The 22,740-nt window shown below is 42.5% G+C and overlaps 1 protein-coding gene across 1 annotated transcript in view; it reads left to right on the top strand.

Moving 5' to 3' along the window:
- LOC133542963 (leucine-rich repeat and immunoglobulin-like domain-containing nogo receptor-interacting protein 1-B) overlaps nt 1–22,740 on the top strand; it is a 129,889-nt gene that overhangs the window by 106,890 nt on the left and 259 nt on the right. Inside the window, exon 3 of the mRNA XM_061887263.1 lies at nt 20,957–22,740. This exon is cut by the window's right edge and continues 259 nt beyond it. Coding sequence (XP_061743247.1) covers nt 20,957–22,740 — 1,784 coding nt within the window. The remainder of the gene's footprint in view (nt 1–20,956) is intronic.

The raw sequence follows: 22,740 nt of genomic DNA, 5'->3' as shown, positions 1-22,740 counted from the left end.
GGAGGCAGGCATTGAGTGAGAAAACATGATTTAATCTTTAACACGAAAACAAAACCAAACAAAGGGTACAACAATAAGCGCGCACGAGGCAAATAACAAACTTGGCTATGGACAAACAAACTTGGAAACAACGCTGCATTGACACGACTTGACACGACAGGTGCGACAATACAGAAGCGACAATACATGACAATAATCCAGCACAGACTGTAGAAGAAAGCAGGTCTAAATAGGAGTGGGCTGATTGACACCAGGTGTGGCCAGGTGCTAATCGGCCGCAGCTGTGGGGAAACACGGAATTAGGGAGAAAGACAGGAAACCAACAAAATAAGAGCGTTGACAGGAAACACTACACACAAAAGGAAACAAAGCCTGACACTTTCATTTTTTTTTGGAATGTATAAACTCGGGAAATATGTCCCTGGACACATGAGGACTTTGAATATGACCAATGTATGATCCTATAACGACTTGGTATCAAATTGATACCCAAATATGTGGTATTATCCAAAGCTAATGTAAAGTATCAAACAACAGAAGAATAAGTGATTATTACATTTTAACAGAAGTCTAGATAGAACATGTAAAAGAGAAAGTAAGCAAATATTAACAGTAAATGAACAAGTAGATTAATATTTCCTTTTTCTACCACTTGTCCTTAATAATCTTAACAATATAATAGAATGGAAAATGACAATATGTTATTGCATATGTCAGCAGACTAAATTAGGAGCCTTTTTTTGCTTACTTACTACTAAAAGACAAGTTGTCTGGTATGTTTACCATTTTATTTAAGGACTTAACTGCAACAACATATGTTTAATGTACCCTAAGATTTTTTTGTTAAAATAAAGCCAATAATGACATTTTTTTGTGGTCCTCTTTTATTTTAAAAAGTACTGAAAAGTATCAAGATAATTTTAGTACCGGTACATGTACCAAAATATTGGTATCGTTACAACACTACTTTCTCATTATTTTATTGTCCATTCACCCATTTTCTACCGCTTGTATTTAAAGGGGAACATCATCACAATTTCAAAAGGGTTAAAAACAATAAAAATCAGTTCCCAGTGGCTTGTTGTATTTTTGGAAGTTTTTTTCCAAATTTTACCGGTCTCGGAATATCCCTAAATAAAGCTTTAAAGTGCCTTATTTTCGCTATCTTCGAAACCACTATCCATTTCCCTGTGACGTCATACAGTGCTGCCAATGTAAACAAACAATACAAGATATAGTGACATTAGCTCGGATTCAGACTCGGATTTCAGCGGCTTAAGCGATTCAACAGATTACGCATGTATCGAAACAGATGGTTGGAGTATGAAAGTATTGAAGAAGAAACTGAAGCTATTGAGCGAATAGCTATTGACGCTATTCATAGCCATAGCATGGCCGAATAGCTGCGTTAGCATCGCCGGTAAAATGTGCGGACCAAACGATCAGGACTTTCGCATCTTGTGACACTGGAGCAACTTAAATCCATCGATTGGTAAGTGTTTTTTTGCGCATTAAATGTGGGTGGAAGGAAACGTAATATAGTTGCAAATGCATCTGCAGGTTATCCATACATCTCTGTGCCATGTCTGCTTTAGCACCGCCGGTAAATAGCATTTTAGCATCGATTAGCATAGCATGTCAGCATCGATTAGCTGGCAGTCAACATCAACAAAACTCACCTTTGTGATTTCGTTGACTATTGATGCAAATTCATTTGCAGGTTATCCATACATCTCTGTGCCATGTCTGTTGTAGAACCGCCAGTAAATAGCATGTTAGCGTCGATTAACGTAGCATGTTAGCATCAATTAGCTGGCAGTCACGCCGCAACCAAATATGTTTGATTAGCACATAAGTCAACAATATCAACAAAACTCACCTTTGTGATTTCGTTGACTTTATCATTGCAAATGCATCTGCAGGTTATCCATACATCTCTGTGCCATGTCTGCCTTAGCATCGCCGATAAAATGTGGAGACACTCTGGCACATTTGATGGGGGTCTGGCGGCAGACACTTTCGCATCTTCGGGCCAGTGGTGCAACTTGAATCCCTCCCTGTTAGTGTTGTTACACCCTCCGACAACACACCGACGAGGCATGATGTCTCCGAGGTTCCAAAAAATATTCGAAAAAACGGAAAATAACAGAGCTGAGACCCAATGTTTACAATGTGTTGAAAATGAAAACGGCGGCTGTGTTACCTCGGCGACGTCACATTCTGACGTCATCGCCTCCAGCGCGATAAACAGAAAGGCGTTTAATTCGCCAAAATTCACCCATTTAGAGTTCGGAAATCGGTTAAAAAAATATATGGTCTTTTTTCTGCACCATCAAGGTATATTTTGACGCTTACATAGGTCTGGTGATAATGTTCCCCTTTAAAAGAAAAAATATCATTTATTTTAAATTGTTTCATGCCCTTAATGCGCGACAAATGTAATGTATTCTGTTGCATTGATATCCTAATCCAGGCGTGTCCAAACCGCGGCCAGCTGGAGTTTTCAGTGCGGCAGACAAGACAACACAATTTTAACAAGAAGTTCGACCCTCGGCGAGGTACCGAAAGTTAGTCCCCTGTGATTAATTCAAAGTGATTCATTGTTCCCCTCTTACAGGAAAGGTAGACTCTGTGATAAATGACCATGAGCTTCATTTGGAAGAGGGTAGAGCACAACATCAATATACAGTACACTATATTGCCAAGAGTATTTGTCCACCCATCTAAATGATGAGAATCAGGTGCCCTAATCACTTGGCCCGGTGTATAAAATCAAGCACTTAGGCATGGAGACTGTTTCTACAAACATTTGTGAAAGAATGGGCCGCTCTCAGTGATTTCCAGCGTGAAACTGTGATAGGATGCTCCCTGTGCAACAAATCCAGTCATGAAATTTCCTTGCTACTAAATATTCCATAATCAACGTTATTATAAGAAAAGCGAAGAGTTTGGGAACAACAGCAACTCAGCCACGAAGTGGTAGGCCACGTAAACTGACAGAGAGGGGTCAGCGGATGCTGAAGCGCACAGTGCAAAGATTTTCTGCACAGTCAGTTGCTACAGAGCTCCGAACTTCATGTGACCTTCCAATTAGCCCACGTACAGTATGCAGAGAGCTTGTTGGAATGGGTTTCTAAGGCCAAGCAGCTGCATCTAAAGCAGTGGTTCTTAACCTAGTTGGAGGTACCGAACCCCACCAGTTTCATATGCGCATTCCCCAAACCTTTCTGTAGTGAAAAATCAATCAATCAATGTTTATCAATCAATGTTTATTTATATAGCCCCAAATCACAAATGTCTCAAAGGACTGCACAAATCATTACGACTACAACATCCTCGGAAGAACCCACAAAAGGGCAAGGAAAACTCACACCCAGTGGGCAGGGAGAATTCACATCCAGTGGGACGCCAGTGACAATGCTGACTATGAGAAACCTTGGAGAGGACCTCTGATGTGGGCAACCCCCCCCCCCCCGCCCTCTAGGGGACCGAAAGCAATGGATGTCGAGCGGGTCTAACATGATACTGTGAAAGTTCAATCCATAGTGGCTCCAACACAGCCGCGAGAGTTCAGTTCAAGCGGATCCAAGACAGCAGGGAGAGTCCCGTCCACAGGAGACCATCTCAAGCGGAGGCAGATCAGCAGCGTAGAGATGTCCCCAATCGATACAGGCGAGCGGTCCATCCTGGGTCTCGACGAGCGGTCCATCCTGGGTCTCGACTCTGGACAGCCAGTACTTCATCCATGGTCATCGGACCGGACCCGCTCCACAAGGGAGGGGTGGACATAGGAGAAAGAAAAGAAGCGGCAGATCAACTGGTCTAAAAAGGACATCTATTTAAAGGCTAGAGTATACAGATGAGTTTTAAGGTGAGACTTAAATGCTTCTACTGAGGTGGCATCTCGAACTGTTACCGGGAGGGCATTGAGTACTAGCCCGATTGGATCTGCAAAAGTTCGACTCCAGGTGTCGTTGAGGGAGGGAGGTCAAAAGCGTCTATCATTAAAGTGTCCTCGGGGGTGTTTTCGGAACAGCCTGGTCCTTTTTCCACAGCGTCAAGGCCGTTCGAGGGAGTCAAATCGTAGATTAGGATTCTTGTTTTCCGCGAGCAGACACAATGAACCGTGCATGAACATCATATTGTTCAAAGAACAAAACCAACACAGTGCATGAACTCACAACAAATTACACACCTGCGAATCTGATGGAAAATTAGGCAGTATCCATAATACGGCGATAGGGAAAAGTTTTTATTTACTCGATGAGTCGGGTGTGTCTTGGCCTGAGGCCGACTTACTGAACCCTTGGGGTTCGATCGAACCCAGGTTAAGAACCACTGATCCAAACCATACATCACCAGGTCCAATGCAAAGCGTCGGATGCAGTGGTGTAAAGCCCGTATTTATAAATGGTTGATTTAAATAGGCTGGTAAGGTAAAGTTTTGTTACCTGACAAGTTTCGGCTACCTTGCTTCTGCATCCTTCTTCAGGTGTCACGTGATGTTAGTGTGACGTAGTCTGTGACGTGTTTTATGGATTGCTTTATCCCTCCTGAAGTGGTGAGATGACAGTGTGCCATGGTGTGTCATGTGTAAAACGTCACATGACACCTCTGCAGAAGCAAGGAAGCCGAAACTTGTCAGTAGGCTAAATGAACCTCTTCAACATATTGAAATAAGTACTCTGGAATGCCCTCCCGGTAACAGTTCGAGATGCTACCTCAGTAGAAGCATTTAAGTCTCACCTTAAAACTCATCTGTATACTCTAGCCTTTAAATAGACCTCCTTTTTAGACCAGTTGATCTGCCGCTTCTTTTTTTTTTTTCCTATGTCCCCCCCTCCCTTGTGGAGGGGGTCCGGTCCGATGACCATGGATGAAGTACTGGCTGTCCAGAGTCGAGACCAGGGATGGACCGCTCGCCTGTATCGGTTGGGGACATCTCTACGCTGCTGATCCGCCTCCGCTTGAGATGGTTTCCTGTGGACGGGACTCTCGCTGCTGTCTTGGATCCGCTTGAACTGAACTTTCGCGGCTGTGTTGGAGCCACTATGGATTGAACTTTCACAGTATCATGTTAGACCCGCTCGACATCCATTGCTTTCGGTCCCCTAGAGGGGGGGTTGCCCACATCTGAGGTCCTCTCCAAGGTTTCTCATAGTCAGCATTGTCACTGGCGTCCCACTGGATGTGAATTCTCCCTGCCCACTGGGTGTGAGTTTTCCTTGCCCTTTTGTGGGTTCTTCCGAGGATGTTGTAGTCGTAATGATTTGTGCAGTCCTTTGAGACATTTGTGATTTGGGGCTATATAAATAAACATTGATTGATTGATTGACTGATTGATTTCGGTCATATAATCAATCAAATCAATCAACCATTTAGTGTGATCTGTTTTACAGTACAAGTCATAACGTAAACAATCACACACATTTCCACACAAAAGAAATTAAAAATAATGACCGAAAAAGGGATAGGCTGAAGCCAAAGCTTATATTTGCCTATCCTATAGATTGCCTGGAACATTGACGTTAAAAGTGATGTAAAGCACGTCGCCAAAGGTTTCTAGAACGTTCTCTGGAGAGATGAATCACACTTTGCCATCTGTCAATCTGATGGACGAGTTTGGGTTTGGAGGTTGCCAGGAGAACGCTACATTTCAGACGGCATGGTGGAGGAGGAATTATGGTGTGGGGTTGTTTTTCAAGAGTTGGGCTTGGCCCCTTAGTTCCAGTTAAAGGAACTTTGAATGCACCTGGATACCAAAACATTTTGGACCATTCCATGGGATGGCACTTTAAGTTCATATGTGAGTAAAGGCAGTTGGCCAGATAATTTTGGCAATATTGTGTACATGAGCCAATGGTGTAAATTAACAATAACCAACAAAGAAAGTCAACACACTGTCGCACGTTACACACACTTCCTGCGCATTGAACTTAGTGGACATTATACAAACCCCGTTTCCATATGAGTGTTAGATGTAAATATAAACGGAATACAATGATTTGCTAATCCTTTTCAACCACTTTCAAAGCTTCAACAATTAGTTTCCTCAGTTCCCAAACGTTTATTGAATGTTGTTAAAATAAAAGGTGATGTAACACAGTGGTGAACATGCCCTTTCCCAACTACTTTGGCATGTGTTGCAGCCATGAAATTCTAAGTCAATTATTATTTGCAAAAAAATAAAAAAAATAAAGTTTGAGTTTGAAGATCAAATATCTTGTCTTCGTAGTGCATTCAATTGAATATGGGTTGAAAAGGATTTGCAAATCATTGCATTCCGTTTATATTTACATTTAACACAATTTCCCAAATCATATGGAAACGGGGTTAGTGCATACACTATATTGCCAAAAGCAGGGGTGCCCATTACGTCGATCACGAGCTACCAGTCGACCGCGGGGGGTGTGTCAGTCGATCTCCAGCCAGGCTTTTAAAAAAAATAGACCTAAAAATTAGTGATCATCAATATTCACCAAGACGTCACTTAAATGACATTCACGGTACCGGAGGGTCTTGTGAGATGACACTGGCTACTGCAAGATCATTATTATGAAAATATGACCGAGAGGAAGGCGAGAAACCCTTTTTATTTCAACAGACTCTCGCGCCGTACCTTCCGTCGAAACTCTAAAGGCCGACTGCACATTTCCTATCTTCACAATAAAAGCCCTGCTTCATGCTGCCTGCGCTAACTAAATACAGAGTCTCGGAAAACTGGCGTGCACAAGCGATCCCTCAGAAAGCTGGCGTGCACAAGTGCTTTCCGAGACTCTTATTTTGTTAGCGCAGGCAGCATGAAGCAGGGCTTTTATTGTGAAGATAGGAAATGTGCAGTCGGCCTTTAGAGTTTTGACGGAAGGGACGGCGCGAAAGTCTGTTGAAATAAAAAGTGTTTCTCGCCTTCCTCTCTGTCATTTTTTCATAATAATGAACTGGCAGCAGCCAGCGTCATCTCACAAGACCCTCGGGTGCCGTGAATGTCAATCAAGCAAGCTACGGTATTTGCCGCCAATGTTTTTCTTGTAAAGTGTATGGAAGCTGGATGAATTAGATGCCAAAAACCAACCCCTTTCATGTGGTATTGTACAGAAAGGACAACTTTTTTTCTCCTCCATTTGAAAATGTGGGCGTTATCATCATTACTGTCTGATTCCAATCAATGCAAGTCATCAGAATCAGGTAATACACCAACTTATATTCTTGTCTTCGTGAAAGAAAGACATCTATATGTGTTACACATGCTTGTATTATCATTAAACACATTTAACTTGTTTACAAAAATGTCTCTTTCATAAATAAATAAATATAAATGATATATATAAATGAGGTAGATCCCCTCGAGTTGGTCAATTGAAAAGTAGCTCGCCTGCAGAAAAAGTGTGGGCACCCCTGGCCAAAAGTATTTGGTGTATGTTGCCTAACATGCACATCTGCTCAAAAAGAACCGGTACTATTTAGAGGGTTTTTGATTTATTGGTACTTTATTAGGGTTAGGGTTTTATATATCGTACAACCATAACCGTGATATTATATTTTCATATTATCACATCCTTAATGCATTATTATTACATAATGCATCGTTACAAGGACTCATAATAAAAAAGAAAAAAAAGCTTTGAGCCCCGGAAACATTTGCTTCGAATGTGAGGTATTCAGTTGGTGTACCGCGGGTATAACGCAATGGAATTTCCAATCTCCTGTACTTATTCCGTCACCTCTTGGCAGAACCCTGTTATCTTCTATCACAACTCGATCAACACTTCAGCAGGGACTGAACATGTTGTGTTGGTAAAGACTTTGCTTATTCAGTTGCAGCCTGTTTTGGCAGATGTTCAAAATGCTATGAATGTGTCACTGTCGCTCACCACCTCCCCCAGTAGCATTTCCGAGTAGTTTGCAAGAGGGTTCTAAAAATGCGGCACGTTATACAAGAATACAGTTGGGCAAAAAAGTATTTAGTCAGCCACGGATTGTGTGAGTTCTCCCACTTAAAATGATGACGGAAGTCTGTAATTTTCATCATAGGTACACTTCAACTGTGAGAGACAGAATGTGGGGAAAAAATCCAGGAATTCACATTGTAGGAATTTTAAAGAATTTATTTGTAAATGATGGTGGAAAATAAGTATTTGGTCAACCATTCAAAGCTCTCACTGATGGAAGGAGGTTTTGTCTCAAAATATCAAGAAACATGGCCCCATTCATTCTTTCCTTAACACGGATCAATCGTCCTGTCCCCTTAGCAGAAAAACAGCCCCAAAGCATGATATTTCCACCCCCATGCTTCACAGTAGGTATTGTGTGCTTGGGATGCAACTCAGTATTCTTCTTCCTCCAAACACGACGAGTTGAGTTTATAGCAAAAAGTTCTATTTTGGTTTCATCTGACCACGTGACATTCTCCCAATCCTCTGCTTTATCATCCATGTTGCTCTCTGGCAAACTTCAGACGGACCTGGACATGCACTGGCTTAAGTAGGGGGACACGTCTGGCACTGCAGGATTTGATTCCCTGTCGGCGCAGTGTATTACTGATGGTAAACTTTGTTACTTTGGTCCCAGCTCTCTGCAGGTCATTCACCAGGTCCCCCCGTGTGGTCCTGGAATTTTTGCTCACCGTTCTCATGATCATTTTTACCCCACAGGGTGAGATCTTGCGTGGAGCCCCAGATCGAGGGATATTATCAGTGGTCTTGTATGTCTTCCATTTTCTGATAATTGCTCCCACAGTTGATTTTTTCACACCAAGCTGCTTTCCTATTGTAGATTCACTCTTCCCAGTCTGGTGCAGGTCTACAATTCTTTTCCTGGTGTCCTTCGACAGCTGTTTGGTCTTCTTGGCCATAGTGGAGTTTGGAGTCTGACTGTTTGAGGCTGTGGACCGGTGTCTTTTATACGGATAACGAGTTCAAACAAGTGCCATTAATACAGGTAACGAGTGGAAGACAGAAGAGCTTCTTAAAGAAGAAGTTACAGGTCTGTGAGAGCTTCCTTGTTTGAAGTGACCAAATACTTATTTTCCACAATAACAAACAAATAAATTCTTTAAAATTCCTACAATGTGAATTCCTGGGGTTTTTTTTCACATTCTGTCTCTCACAGTTGAAGTGTACCTATGATGAAAATTACAGACCTCTGTCATCATTTTAAGTGGGAGAACTTGCACAATCGGTGGCTGACTAAATACTTTTTTGCCCAGCTGCCGTATGCTGGTCGAACGATGGAATCGTTTGAGCGGACAATGGGTTCTAATTTGCAGAATGGTATGGTATGGTGATATTGACCAGGAATCGGTTCGCTAAGTTAATTAGCTGTTCAAAAATTTCGAGGCAACAATGACGACGAAGCGGGAAGATCTGTGAAGATACAACTTACCGGTGTTTTCAGAATGCCGTAGATGTAAAAGAACACGCACGTGAATTTGACATTTTGTCGCTATTCCAATTATTATTGAATAATGACTGCTTGAGAGTCTACTAGAGTTGTCCCGATACCAATATTTTGTTACTGGTAATGGTACCGAAATATTTTCCGATACTTTTCGGTGCTTTTCGATACTTTTCTATATAAAGGGGACCACAAAAAATTGCATTGTTAGCTTTAATTTAACGAAAAAAATCATACGGTACATTAAACATGTTTTTTTTTTTTATTACAAGTTTGTCCTTAAATAAAATAGTCTTTTTTCATGTCCTGGTGATCATGTTCTGTTTGGTTTTTGGATTTTGTCGGGTCCCGTTTTTTCACTCCCTGCTTTGTTTCCATGACAACCCATTAGTTTTCACCTGTCCCCATGCTACGCACCTGATTCATTTGGACACATGCACCTGTTGTCAATCACCACATCACTATTTAAGCCTGCAGTCGCCAGGCAGTCAGCCTGACGACACCCTTGTTATTCATGCTGGTGATCCATGCTGCTCTTTTTCATGCTCTCTTCTCGTTTCAAGTAAGTTATCTTTATTCATGCCATAGTTTGCATGTTTTGTTTTATGTCCATAGTCCTACCTTTGTGCGAGTTTTTGTTTATACCTTTTGTTTTTGTAGTATTTTTGAGTGTTAAAATATGTCATTACCCTTACGCCTTGTCCGATCCAGTCCGATTATGTCATTTTCCATTCTATTATTTTGTCAAAACTATTAAGGACAAGCTGTAGAAAATCTAAAACCTTTTTTACTCTTAATATCTGCTTACTTTCTCGTTTAACATGTTCTATCTACACTTCTGTTCAAATGTAATAATCACTTATTTTTTCTGTTGTTTGGATACTTTACATTAGTTTTGGATGATACCACAAATTTGGGTATTAATCCGATACCAAGTCGTTACAGGATCGTACGTCATATTCAAAGTCCTCATGTCCTCATATTTCCTGAGTTTATAAACATAATATGAATAAAATAATTTAAAAAATAAAGAACATTTTGCGATGCTAAAAAATAATGATGTAATCATAGTAGTATCGACTAAATACGCTTGTGTACTTGGTATCATTACAGTGGATGTTAGGTTTCGATCCACTCATAGCATTTGTTTACATTCAGAAAGTTCGACTACTGCAACGCACTTCCTGTCGGGATCCCCATCAAGAACATTCAGAAGGTGCAATACATACAGAATAGTGTTGGCCCTGCGATGAGGTGGTGACTTGTCCAGGGTGTACGCCGCCTTCCACCCGATTGTAGCTGAGATAGGCTCCAGCCCCCCCGTGGCCCCGAAGGGAATAAGCGGTAGAAAAATGGATGGATGGTTAGTGCTACTAGGATCCTGATGAGAGTGCGGAAATACGACCACTTCTCAAATCCCTTCACTGGCTTCCTTTTCCACTCAGGATTGAATACAAAGTCTCCCTACTAACCCGACTAGTGCCTCCATGGAAATGCCGCCCTCTACCTCAAAGATCTACTCACCCCCAAATCCTCCACACGACTCCTCCGAGGACAAAGCTACAAACTATGGGAAACCGGGTTTTCTGCTCCGCAGCTCCCAGTCTGTGGAACGCTCTCCCTGACCACCTGAGGGCACCACAGACTGTGGATGCTTTTAAAAAATGGCGTAAAAAACCCTTCTTTTTAAAAAAGCCTTTTTATAAATGTATGCATACTAGTTGTAGCTATTAGGCTGTTCTAGTTTTTATTTTTTATTATATTTTTATTATTATTATTATTATTTTGTTATATACTGTATCCCTTTGAGGTTGTTTGCTCAATCTAAAGTGCTTTTTACAAATAAAATCTATCATTATTATTATTATTATTACTATTATTATTATCACACAAGGGAAAGACATACCATAGGGTATGCAGAATGACAGCCAGATTCTTGTGAGCAGATGTACGTAAAGTTAACGTTATTGGTTAGTTATGGCCTAATATAGATGTGTAGAGAACACACCATTATATGGTATCAACTTCCGTACCATGAACTTACTGACATGAGATTACATCATTTTGGTCTATAAGAACAGGTTGCCTGACTCGCTGTGGCCCTAAACAAGAGTTTGTTTGTGGCCCCATTTCGGTCTTTAATATTATTCATGTAACACGCAAGGGGCTATAGGGCTGACTGCAGCCGAGTGAGCATCGTAATAATTCACCACATTGGGCTTTGACGTTTGCGGCTTGCAAAGCTGACAGGTTTTATTTCATGTCGAGACGGCATTCTTTATGTAAAAAAACAACATATTTTGAAAGCTGTTAATGGTTTGTTTCTACTTTAGCTATAAAAATATTACATTTAGAATTATTCAACCCTACTTTGCGGAAATTAATTGACCAATTAACAGCGTTAAGCAAGGGTTTAGTAGAGCTGTGGTTCTCAACCTTTTTTCAGTGATGTGAAAATTTTTTTTAATTCAAGTACCCCCTAATCAGAGCAAAGCATTTTTGGTTGAAAAAAAGAGATAAAGAAGTAAAATACAGCACTATGTCATCAGTTTCTGATTTATTAAATTGTATAACAGTGCAAAATATTGCTCATTTGTAGTGGTCTTTCTTGAATTATTTGCAAAAAAAGATTTAAAAATCGCTTAAAACTTGTTGAAAAATAAACAAGTGATTCAATTATAAATAAAGATTTCTACACATAGAAGTAATCATCAACTTAAAGAGCCCTCTTTGGGGATTGTAATAGAGATCCATCTGGATTCATGAACTTAATTCTAAACATTTCTTCACCAAAAAAATACATCTTTAACATCAATATTTATGGAACATGTCCACAAAAAAAGTAAAATTTTTGTATTTTTTTTTCCACAGTTTATGAACTTACATTCATATTTTGTTGAAGTGTTATTCAAGAAATATATGTATTAATGATTTTTGAATTGTTGCTATTTTTAGAATATTTAAAAAAAAATCTCAAGTACCCCTTGGCATACCTTCAAGTACCCCCAGGGGTACGCGTACCCCCATTTGAAAACCATTTTACTAGAGTATTTTCTGCGACCAGAAGTAGATTTGGTTTTGGAAGCCTGAGTGTGTGCATACAGAAGAAAAAACAACCGACAAACAAAGCAGTTTCAATTATAATTAAATAATTAGAGGTCTCGTTTAATTCATGTATGTAAAGATTTGTATTTACAATAAATAAACAAGAGACTACATTGACAACTACAATCCAGTTCAGTCCAAATGCTGAATAGTAAAATATAAACAATTAGGTTGATAGTAGGGTGGGACGGTATACCGGTGTTAGTATAGCACCGTGATAATAATGAATCATATTCGGAACTATACCGCCTTTGAAAAGTACCGGTATGTATATTATGTTTATAAATTCAGGAAATATGTCCCTGGACACATGGGGACTTTGAATATGACCAATGTATGATCCTGTAACTACTTGGTATCAGATTGATATCCAAATTTGCAGTGTCATCCAAAACTAATGTAAAGTATCAAACGAAAGAAGAATAAGTGATTATTACATTTTAACAGAAGTGTATATAGAACATGTTAAAAGAGAAACCAAGCAGATATTAACAGTAAATGAACAAGTAGATCAATAATTCATTTTCTACCACTTGTCCTTAATAATGTTGACAAAATAATAGAATGGAAATTGACACAATATGTTATTGCATATGTCAGCAGACTAAGTTAGTGTCATGTCTTGTTTGGTTATGTTCTGTTGACCTTTGGACTCTTTCACTCCCTAATTTTGATGCCATGGTTGCAAATTACGTTCACCTGTCTCTGATTAGTGTTCGGCCGCTCACCTGCTACCCGAGCACTAATCAGAGGCATTATTTAAGCCTGCCATTGCCGGTCAGTCGGTCTGGCGCATACTTGCCAACCCTCCCGGATTTTCCGGGAGACTCCCGAAATTCAGCGCCTCTCCCGAAAACCTCCCGGAAGAAATTTTCTCCCGAAAATCTCCCGAAATTCAGCGGAGCTGGGGGCCACGCCCCCTTTGAGCTCCCAGCGGCCCTGAGTGGGGACAGCCTGTTTTCACGCCCGCTCTCCCGCTATATAAACAGCTTGCCTGCCCAATCACGTTACAACATCTACGGATTTGAATAAAAAACTGCACACACGAGGAGACGAAGCAGAAGAACGAGGAAGTTATAATAGAGAGATTCTATGTTGTCTGTCGCCATCTCCTGGTGAATGTCGGCTATAGCGTTATGGGGTTGCTTTTTGATTGGCCAACGATTTATGTGGTGTTGCGCACCTGACGGCAAGTGACTCTCGCCAGTACGCAAATGGCAGAACAAAGGTTACTCAAATAGTGAAAGGTAAGTGTTGTTGGTTTTATTTTAGTAACCAGCAAGCACAGTACAGTTAGTAGAACAACGGTGTTTTTATTACTGTGTATTTGATAGGTGCCGTCTGAAATTCAACTATTTCTTTTATTTATATATATAATATAGTAAATATATAGCTAGAATTCACTGAAAGTCAAGTATTTCATACATATATATATATATATATATATGAAATACTCGAGTTGGTAAATTATACTCCCCTCTTAACCACGCCCCCCGGCCCAACCACGCCTCCGTCCCACCCCCTACCACGCCCCCCACCTCCCGAAATCGGAGGTCTCAAGGTTGGCAAGTATCGTCTGGCGTCACTGTGTTCTTTTCATGTTCTGTCCATGCTAGTTTTTTCATGCCAAAGTCCATGCTGCTCTTGTCAAGCCACAGTAAATGTTGTTTGTTTTATGTTCATACTCTGTCTATGTGTTAGTTTTGTTCTTTAGCCAAGTTGTGCCTTCGCTGTGAGCGCTTTTTGTTTGTTTGCAAGCTGCGACCCCCCCATCGTGACAGTTAGGAGCCTTTGTTTGCTTGCTTACTAATAAAAGACAAGTTGTCCTCGTAGGTTCACTATTTTATTTAAAAAGTTAAAGTTAAAGTACCAATGATTGTCACACACATACTAGATGTGGCGATTTAAGGAGAAACTTGCACTAAGAAACATACAATATGTTTAATGTACTCTAATATTTTTTGTTAAAACAAAGCCAATAATGCCGATTTTTGTGGTCCACTTTATATAGAAAAGTATCAAAATCATTTTGGTTCCGGTACCAAAATATTGGTATGGGGACAACACTACTTGATAGTTTTGAGGGAAGAGAGAAGTGTTTGATATAATCTATTGTAGTGAAGACAATACATTTAAAACTGCACAAAACCACAAAAATATGTTTTGTTTTAGACATAACATATAAAGGTTTGGCTACTATATCAACTTGAAAAGTACGGTCGTTTTCAAAAATGATGACGGGCGTTCAAAGCCATGCTAAATGAGCAATTATCTCTTTGAGCTCCAAGAAGCAAAAAATATGCCGCTAAATCGAACTGAAAATAACACGAAGCACATGTTGACTCATGACAGAGCAAAGTTGAGGCCAATTGCACTCTAAACAACCTCAGAGTGTTTATATGCCTGGGGCCCTGTCTACAGGTGTTAAAAAACAGTATTGAGATAATAATAAGAGGAAAGATAAGGCTTTTTTATTTAAACAATATTAGATTAGACAGATTAGATAGTACTTTATTTATTCCGTCAGGAAAATTAAGATTTTCAGCACAATCCCATTCAAGATCAGACAAACATTACAGGGAGACAGAACAGGATCGCTGACGGGTCTGCCGTCTTCCAGCGCCCCTTACAAAAAAGATGAAATACAGGTAAACAAAGGGGGGGGGAATTGGAGAAAAAAAATAAAAATGAAATAAAATAAAAATCGGTCTAAGCCTGGTCCCTGGAGAGGGGGTGCAGACTGAGGCCAAGGGAAAAAACAACTCATAGCCATAGTACACATTCCTCTTACATGTGTGTAAGAGGGAAACATCAAAGAACACAGAGGACATTAAAGCAGCATATAAAACCAGACACCTCTACATACAGCTATGAATAAAAAGTAAAAGAAACATATCCACTGTGGTGGCCTCTGCGGTGTTCCACGCCATCGTCCGCTGGGGTGGAGGGAGGATGGCCAGAGACAGGAGCAGACCCAACAAAGCAACCAAGACAGCCGACTCCACTCTCGGCCAGTGTCCAGTCCGAATGGATGAGCGAGGATACATCCAAGGTGACTGAGGTGTCCGACACCTGCTCTGTGGAGGGAGCATGGCCAGAGACAGGAGCAGACCCAACAAAGCAACCACCAGGACAGCCGACTCCACTCTCGGCCAGTGTCCAGTCCGAATGGATGAGCGAGGATACATCCAAGGTGACTGAGGTGTCCGACACCTGCTCAGTGGAGGGAGCATGGCCAGAGACAGGAGCAGACCCAACAAAGCAACCACCAGGACAGCCGACTCCACTCTCGGACAGTGTCCAGTCCGAATGGATGAGCGAGGATACGTCCAAGGTGACTGAGGTGTCCAACACCTTCTCTGTGGAGGGAGCATGGCCAGAGACAGGAGCAGACCCAACAAAGCAACCAAGACGGCCGACTCCACTCTCGGCCAGTGTCCAGTCCGAATGGATGAGCGAGGATACGTCCAAGGTGACTGAGGTGTCCAACACCTTCTCTGTGGAGGGAGCATGGCCAGAGACAGGAGCAGACCCAACAAAGCAACCAAGACAGCCGACTCCACTCTCGGCCAGTGTCCAGTCCGAATGGATGAGCGAGGATGCGTCCAAGGTGACTGAGGTGTCCAACACCTGCTCTGTGGAGGGAGCATGGCCAGAGACAGGAGCAGACCCAACAAAGCAACCAGGACAGCCGACTCCACTCTCGGCCAGTGTCCAGTCCGAATGGATGAGCGAGGATACGTCCAAGGTGACTGAGGTGTCCGACACCTGCTCTGTGGAGGGAGCATGGCCAGAGACAGGAGCAGACCCAACAAAGCAACCAAGACAGCCGACTCCACTCTCGGCCAGTGTCCAGTCCGAATGGATGAGCGAGGATGCGTCCAAGGTGACTGAGGTGTCCAACACCTGCTCTGTGGAGGGAGCATGGCCAGAGACAGGAGCAGACCCAACAAAGCAACCAGGACAGCCGACTCCACTCTCGGCCAGTGTCCAGTCCGAATGGATGAGCGAGGATACGTCCAAGGTGACTGAGGTGTCCGACACCTGCTCACCCAGCCAAGACACCACAAATTCTCTCCGTCCCAGCGCTCAGTGCTAGCTCCGCAGACACCCAGCAGCTGGTTTCCATGGCCAAAAGGCTCCCCGGGAGGCAGATCCAGAAGTCCACAAAAAAAGCACCACAGAGGTCACGAAACTGCCACCCCTTGTCACACAGTCCCAAAGGGTCCCGGACCAAAAGGCAAAAAATATATAATAACACATGAAAACAAGAGGGAAACACAAAAGGATGACGCAAGAGCATAGAGCTCCTGCCAACAGGATTTAATTTTGATAGGTGCCGTCTGAAATCCAACTATTTCTTTTATTTATATACATAATAAAGTAAATATATAGCTAGAATTCACTGAAAGTCAAGTATTTCATACATATATATATATATATATATATATATATATATATATATATATATATATATATATATGTATGAAATACTCGAGTTGGTAAATTATACTCCCCTCGTAACCACGCCCCCCCAGCCCAACCACGCCTCCGCCCCACCCCCTATCACGACCAACAGCATAATATCCATCCATCCATTTACTACCGCTTATCCCGGTCGCGGGGGGCGCTGGCGCCTATCTCAGCTACAATCGAGTTGAAGGCGGCGTACACCCTGGACAAGTCGCCACCTCATCGCAGGGCCAACACAGATAGACAGACAACATTCACACTCACATTCACACACTAGGGCCAATTTAGTGTTGCCAATCAACCTATCCCCAGTTAACAACAATTTGGGTAACGTCCTTAATACTGAAGGTAGGAACGTAAGTAGATTACAGACATTAGGGCTGCGAATCTTTGGGTGTCCCACGATTCGATTATTGGGGTCGCGATTCGATTACATATATCGATTTTTTTTCGATTCAACGCAATTCTCGATTCAAAAATTATATTTTTCCGATTCGAAAGGATTCTGTATTCATTCAATACATAGCATGTCAGCAGGATCTACCCCAGTCTGCTGACATGCTAGCAGAGTAGTAGATTTTTGTAAAAAAAGCTTTTATAATTGTAAAGGACAATGTTTTTATCAACTGATTGTATTAATGTAAATCTGTTTTAACTAATAAACGAACAAAAAATATGACTTATTTTATCTTTGTGAAAACATCGACACAGTGTGTTGTCAAGCTTATGAGATTTGATGCAAGTGTTGTTCTATTGTTCTTTTTTTTAATTGTTATAAATGTCTAATGATAATGTCAATGATGGATTTTTAATCGCTGCTATGCTGAAATTATAACTAATATTGATACTGTTGTTGATAATATTAATTTTTGTTTCGCTACTTTTGGTTTGTTCTGTGTCGTGTTTGTGTCTCCTCTCAATTGCTCATTTTATTGCAGTTCTGAGTGTTGCAGGGTAAGGTTTGGTTTTGGAATTGGATTGCATTGTTATGGTATTGCTGTGTATTGTTTTGTTGGATTGATATATGAAAAAAAAAATCGATTTAAAAAAAAAAAAATTAGAATCGATTTTGAATCACGATTCGTATTCGAATCGATTTTTTCCCCACACCCCTAACAGAAATCATTATATATATGATAATAATTATAAAAGATGCGACATGGAATATCATTTCATATTGTGAAATACACCGGAAAGGGAATAAATACTGAAATATGAAGTCGTTTTTACGTTTTAATACAACGTGTGAGCTGTGGACAGCAACATTTTGTTCATGTTCTGACAAAACAAGATTTAACTTGTATGGGTTGATATTACCTATGACAATAAATGTTTTAAAAATGAGTAGCTCTCGGCTATTTTTAGTTTGTAAAAGTTGGAGACCCCTTGTATATATGAACGACCTCACAACAAACTTGAATAGTTTAACAGATTACTCTTCATTTACAATTGAAGTTAAAAAGTGGCTATGGAGCAATCAAAGCTGCTCACACGGTCAATAAGGTGGACAACTCTCTCCTTTGAGTCACACATTAAAAGCGTTACTAAAACGGCCTTCTTTCATCTCCGTAATATCGCTAAAATTCGCTCCATTCTGTCCACTAAAGACGCCGAGATCATTATCCATGCGTTTGTTACGTCTCGTCTCGATTACTGTACTGTGTTATTTTCGGGTCTCCCCATGTCTAGCATTAAAAGATTACAGTTGGTACAAAATGCGGCTGCTAGACTTTTGACAAGAACAAGAAAGTTTGATCACATTACGCCTGTACTGGCTCACCTGCACTGGCTTCCTGTGCACTTAAGATGTGACTTTAAGGTTTTACTACTTACGTATAAAATACTACACGGTCTAGCTCCATCCTATCTTGCCGATTGTATTGTACCATATGTCCCGGCAAGAAATCTGCGTTCAAAGGACTCTGGCTTGTTAGTGATTCCCAAAGCCCAAAAAAAGTCTGCGGGCTATAGAGCGTTTTCCGTTCGGGCTCCAGTACTCTGGAATGCCCTCCCGGTAACAGTTCGAGATGCCACCTCAGTAGAAGCATTTAAGTCTCACCTTAAAACTCATTTGTATACTCTAGCCTTTAAATAGACTCCCTTTTTAGACCAGTTGATCTGCCGCTTCTTTTCTTTTTCTTCTATGTCCCACTCTCCCTTGTGGAGGGGGTCCGGTCCGATCCGGTGGCCATGTACTGCTTGCCTGTGTATCGGCTGGGGACATCTCTGCGCTGCTGATCCGCCTCCGCTTGGGATGGTTTCCTGCTGGCTCCGCTGTGAACGGGACTCTCGCTGCTGTGTTGGATCCGCTTTGGACTGGACTCTCGCGACTGTGTTGGATCCATTGTGGATTGAACTTTCACAGTATCATGTTAGACCCGCTCGACATCCATTGCTTTCCTCCTCTCTAAGGTTCTCATAGTCATCATTGTCACCGATGTCCCACTGGGTGTGAGTTTTCCTTGCCCTTATGTGGGCCTACCGAGGATGTCGTGGTGGTTTGTGCAGCCCTTTAAGACACCAGTGATTTAGGGCTATATAAGTAAACATTGATTGATTAATTGATGACACGTCAACTTAATGTGTATTATATTTATCAAGGACAGCATTATTGTTGTAAATTGTGAGGTGTGTCTGTTAAAATCATGGTTGTTTTTACAAATGATGACAGATGTGAACAAGAACATGTATTGTCTTTGTGTGATGATATAAATAAGGTGTGGATGTATTGTATATTAAGTATGTGTCCATGAAAGGGCATTTTATGACTTTTCTAAATTTGATTACATGGTATGGTATGATTTTAATGTCATAATGTTATTGCATGATATTTGAATCCCTTTAATTCAGGTAGCCAGGGACTGCAGTTGGAAATTAGCTATTTAGCTATAATCTGGTACAGGGTTGGACTCCGCCAAGGCTGTCCTTTGTCACCGATTCTGTTCATAACTTTTATGGACAGAATTTCTAGGCGCAGCCAAGGTGTTGAGGGGTTCCGGTTAGGTGGCCGCGGGATTGGGTCTCTGCTTTTTGCAGATGATGTGGTCCTGATGGCTTCATCTGGCCGGGATCTTCAGCTCTCGCTGGATTGGTTCGCAGCCGAGTGTGAAGCGACCGGAATGAGAATCAGCACCTCCAAGTCCGAGTCCATGGTTCTCTCCCGGAACAGGGTGGAATGCCATCTCCGGGTTGGGGAGGAGACCCTGCCCCAAGTGGAGGAGTTCAAGTACCTAGGAGTCTTGTTCACGAGTGGGGGAAGAGTGGATCGTGAGATCGACAGGCGGATCGGTGCGGCGTCTTCAGTAATGCGAACGTTGTATCGATCCGTTGTGGTGAAGAAGGAGCTGAGCCGGAAGGCAAAGCTCTCAATTTACCGATCGATCTACATTCCCATCCTCACCTATGGTCATGAGCTTTGGGTCATGACCGAAAGGATAAGATCACGGGTACAAGCGGCCGAAATACGTTTCCTCCGCCGTGTGGCGGGGCTCTCCCTTAGAGATAGGGTGAGAAGCTCTGCCATCCGGGAGGAACTTAAAGTAAAGCCGCTGCTCCTCCACATCGAGAGGAGCCAGATGAGGTGGTTCGGGCATCTGGTCAGGATGCCACCCGAACGCCTCCCTAGGGAGGTGTTTAGGGCACGTCCAGCCGGTAGGAGGCCACGGGGAAGACCCAGGACACGTTGGGAAGACTATGTCTCCCGGCTGGGCTGGGAACGCCTCGGGATCCCCCGGGAAGAGCTAGACGAAGTGGCTGGTAGGAGGGAAGTCTGGGCTTCCCTGCTTAGGCTGCTGACCCCGCGACCTGACCTCGGATAAGCGGAAGATGATGGATGGTACAGAACATATCTGTCTTTGAGCTTAATGTTTCTGTGCATTGTCTCTTCAAATAAAGACTAAACTAAACTATATATAATAAAATGCATTATGTTAATAGTAATTGTGTCCATTCCATTAACGCAAACTTCGCTCCTCTCTGTCTACAGGGTAGCGGTAGGATGGTCACTGCTGAGACAGTGGGGCACAGCTACTTGGTGGCGTGCTGGCAGCCCATCCTGGTCCTGATGCTGGGCACCGTCCTCTCCGGCTCGACCACCGGATGCCCTTCCAGATGTGACTGCAATGCCCAGGAGCGCTCGGTTGTGTGCCACCGAAGACGAATGGCGACTCTTCCCGAAGGCATCCCCACAGAAACAAGGCTTCTCGATCTGAGCACCAACCGTCTAAAACTTATTGGGCCGGAGGAATTCATCAACTACCCGCAGCTGGAGGAGCTCCAACTAAACGAAAACGTTATCTCGTCCATTGAGTCCGGCGCGTTTAGCAACCTCATGAACCTACGGACTCTGGGGTTGCGCAATAACCAGCTCAAGCTCATCCAGCTGGGGGTGTTCACTGGCCTCAACAACCTTACGCAGCTGGATATCAGTGAGAACAAGATTGTCATTCTGCTCGACTACATGTTCCAGGAGCTCTACAACCTGAGGGTGCTGGAAGTGGGTGACAATGACCTCGTTTTCATCTCGCCACGATCGTTTCACGGCCTCAGCAATCTTGAAACCCTCAACATTGAGGGTTACAAGCTGTCCTCAGTGCCCACTGATGCCCTGAGCCATCTGCACAACCTGCTGTCACTCCGATTACGGTATCTGAACATCACTGCCATAAGGGATTACTCCTTCAAGCGGCTGTATCGGCTAAGAGTACTAGAAATATCACACATGCCTTCCATGGATACCATGACCCCCAAATGCTTATTTGGAATCAACTTGACCTCTTTAGCAATTACAAACTGCAATCTTACCATCATTCCCTACCAAGCCATCAGTCACCTGAGATATTTACGATTTCTAAACCTGTCTTTCAATCCCATCCGTACTGTCGAAGGAAACCAACTTCACAATCTGCAAAAGCTGCAGGCTTTTCATTTGGCCGGCGGCAGATTAATTGCCATCGAGCCTTACTCCTTCCGAGGACTAAATCATCTGCAGGTTCTCAATGTTTCTGGTAATAGGCTGAACACCGTGGAGGAGTCTGTTTTCCACTCCGTGGGTAATCTGGAGACCCTGGCTTTGCATGACAACCCTTTGGCATGCGACTGTCGCTTGCTCTGGGTTTTCCGCCGGCGTTGGAGGCTAAACTTTAATAGACAGCAGCCCATCTGTGCTTCACCTGATATCGTGCAAGGCAATGAGTTCAAAGACTTCCCAGATATCCTCCCTTCCAATTATTTTAGCTGCCAGAAATCCCAAATTGTGGATAACAAGGTTCAAGAGAGCCACGTGGACGAAGGGACTACCATCAGTTTTGGCTGCCAAGCGGAAGGTGATCCAGTCCCCGTCATCATGTGGCTTTCTCCGAAGAAAGATTACATCACCACCAAAACTATGGGCTCAAGACTTTCCGTGTCCGACGAAGGTACGTTAGAGGTTCGTTATGCCCAAATTCAAGACAACGGAACTTACCTGTGCATTGCAAGCAATCCTGCAGGCAATGACACCAAAGTCTGGCATCTTTTTGTACATAGCTACTCCCCTAATTGGCCTCATCAACCAAACAAGACGTTTGCCTTCATTTCCAACCAGCCCAGCGACGAAGGGGCGAACGTGACCCGGACCACAATTCCATTTCCGTTTGATGTTAAGACACTAATCATCGCAACCACCATGGGGTTCATTTCTTTCCTCGGAGTTGTGCTCTTCTGTCTTGTTATTCTGTTTCTGTGGAGCCGAGGAAAAGACAGCACAAAGACAACTATAGAGGTCGAGTA

This window comes from Nerophis ophidion, linkage group LG25, assembly GCF_033978795.1.
Source record: "Nerophis ophidion isolate RoL-2023_Sa linkage group LG25, RoL_Noph_v1.0, whole genome shotgun sequence".
Lineage (NCBI taxonomy): Eukaryota > Metazoa > Chordata > Actinopteri > Syngnathiformes > Syngnathidae > Nerophis > Nerophis ophidion.
Note: the sequence above shows the minus strand (reverse complement) of the source record. Positions and strands in the feature narration are given on the sequence as shown.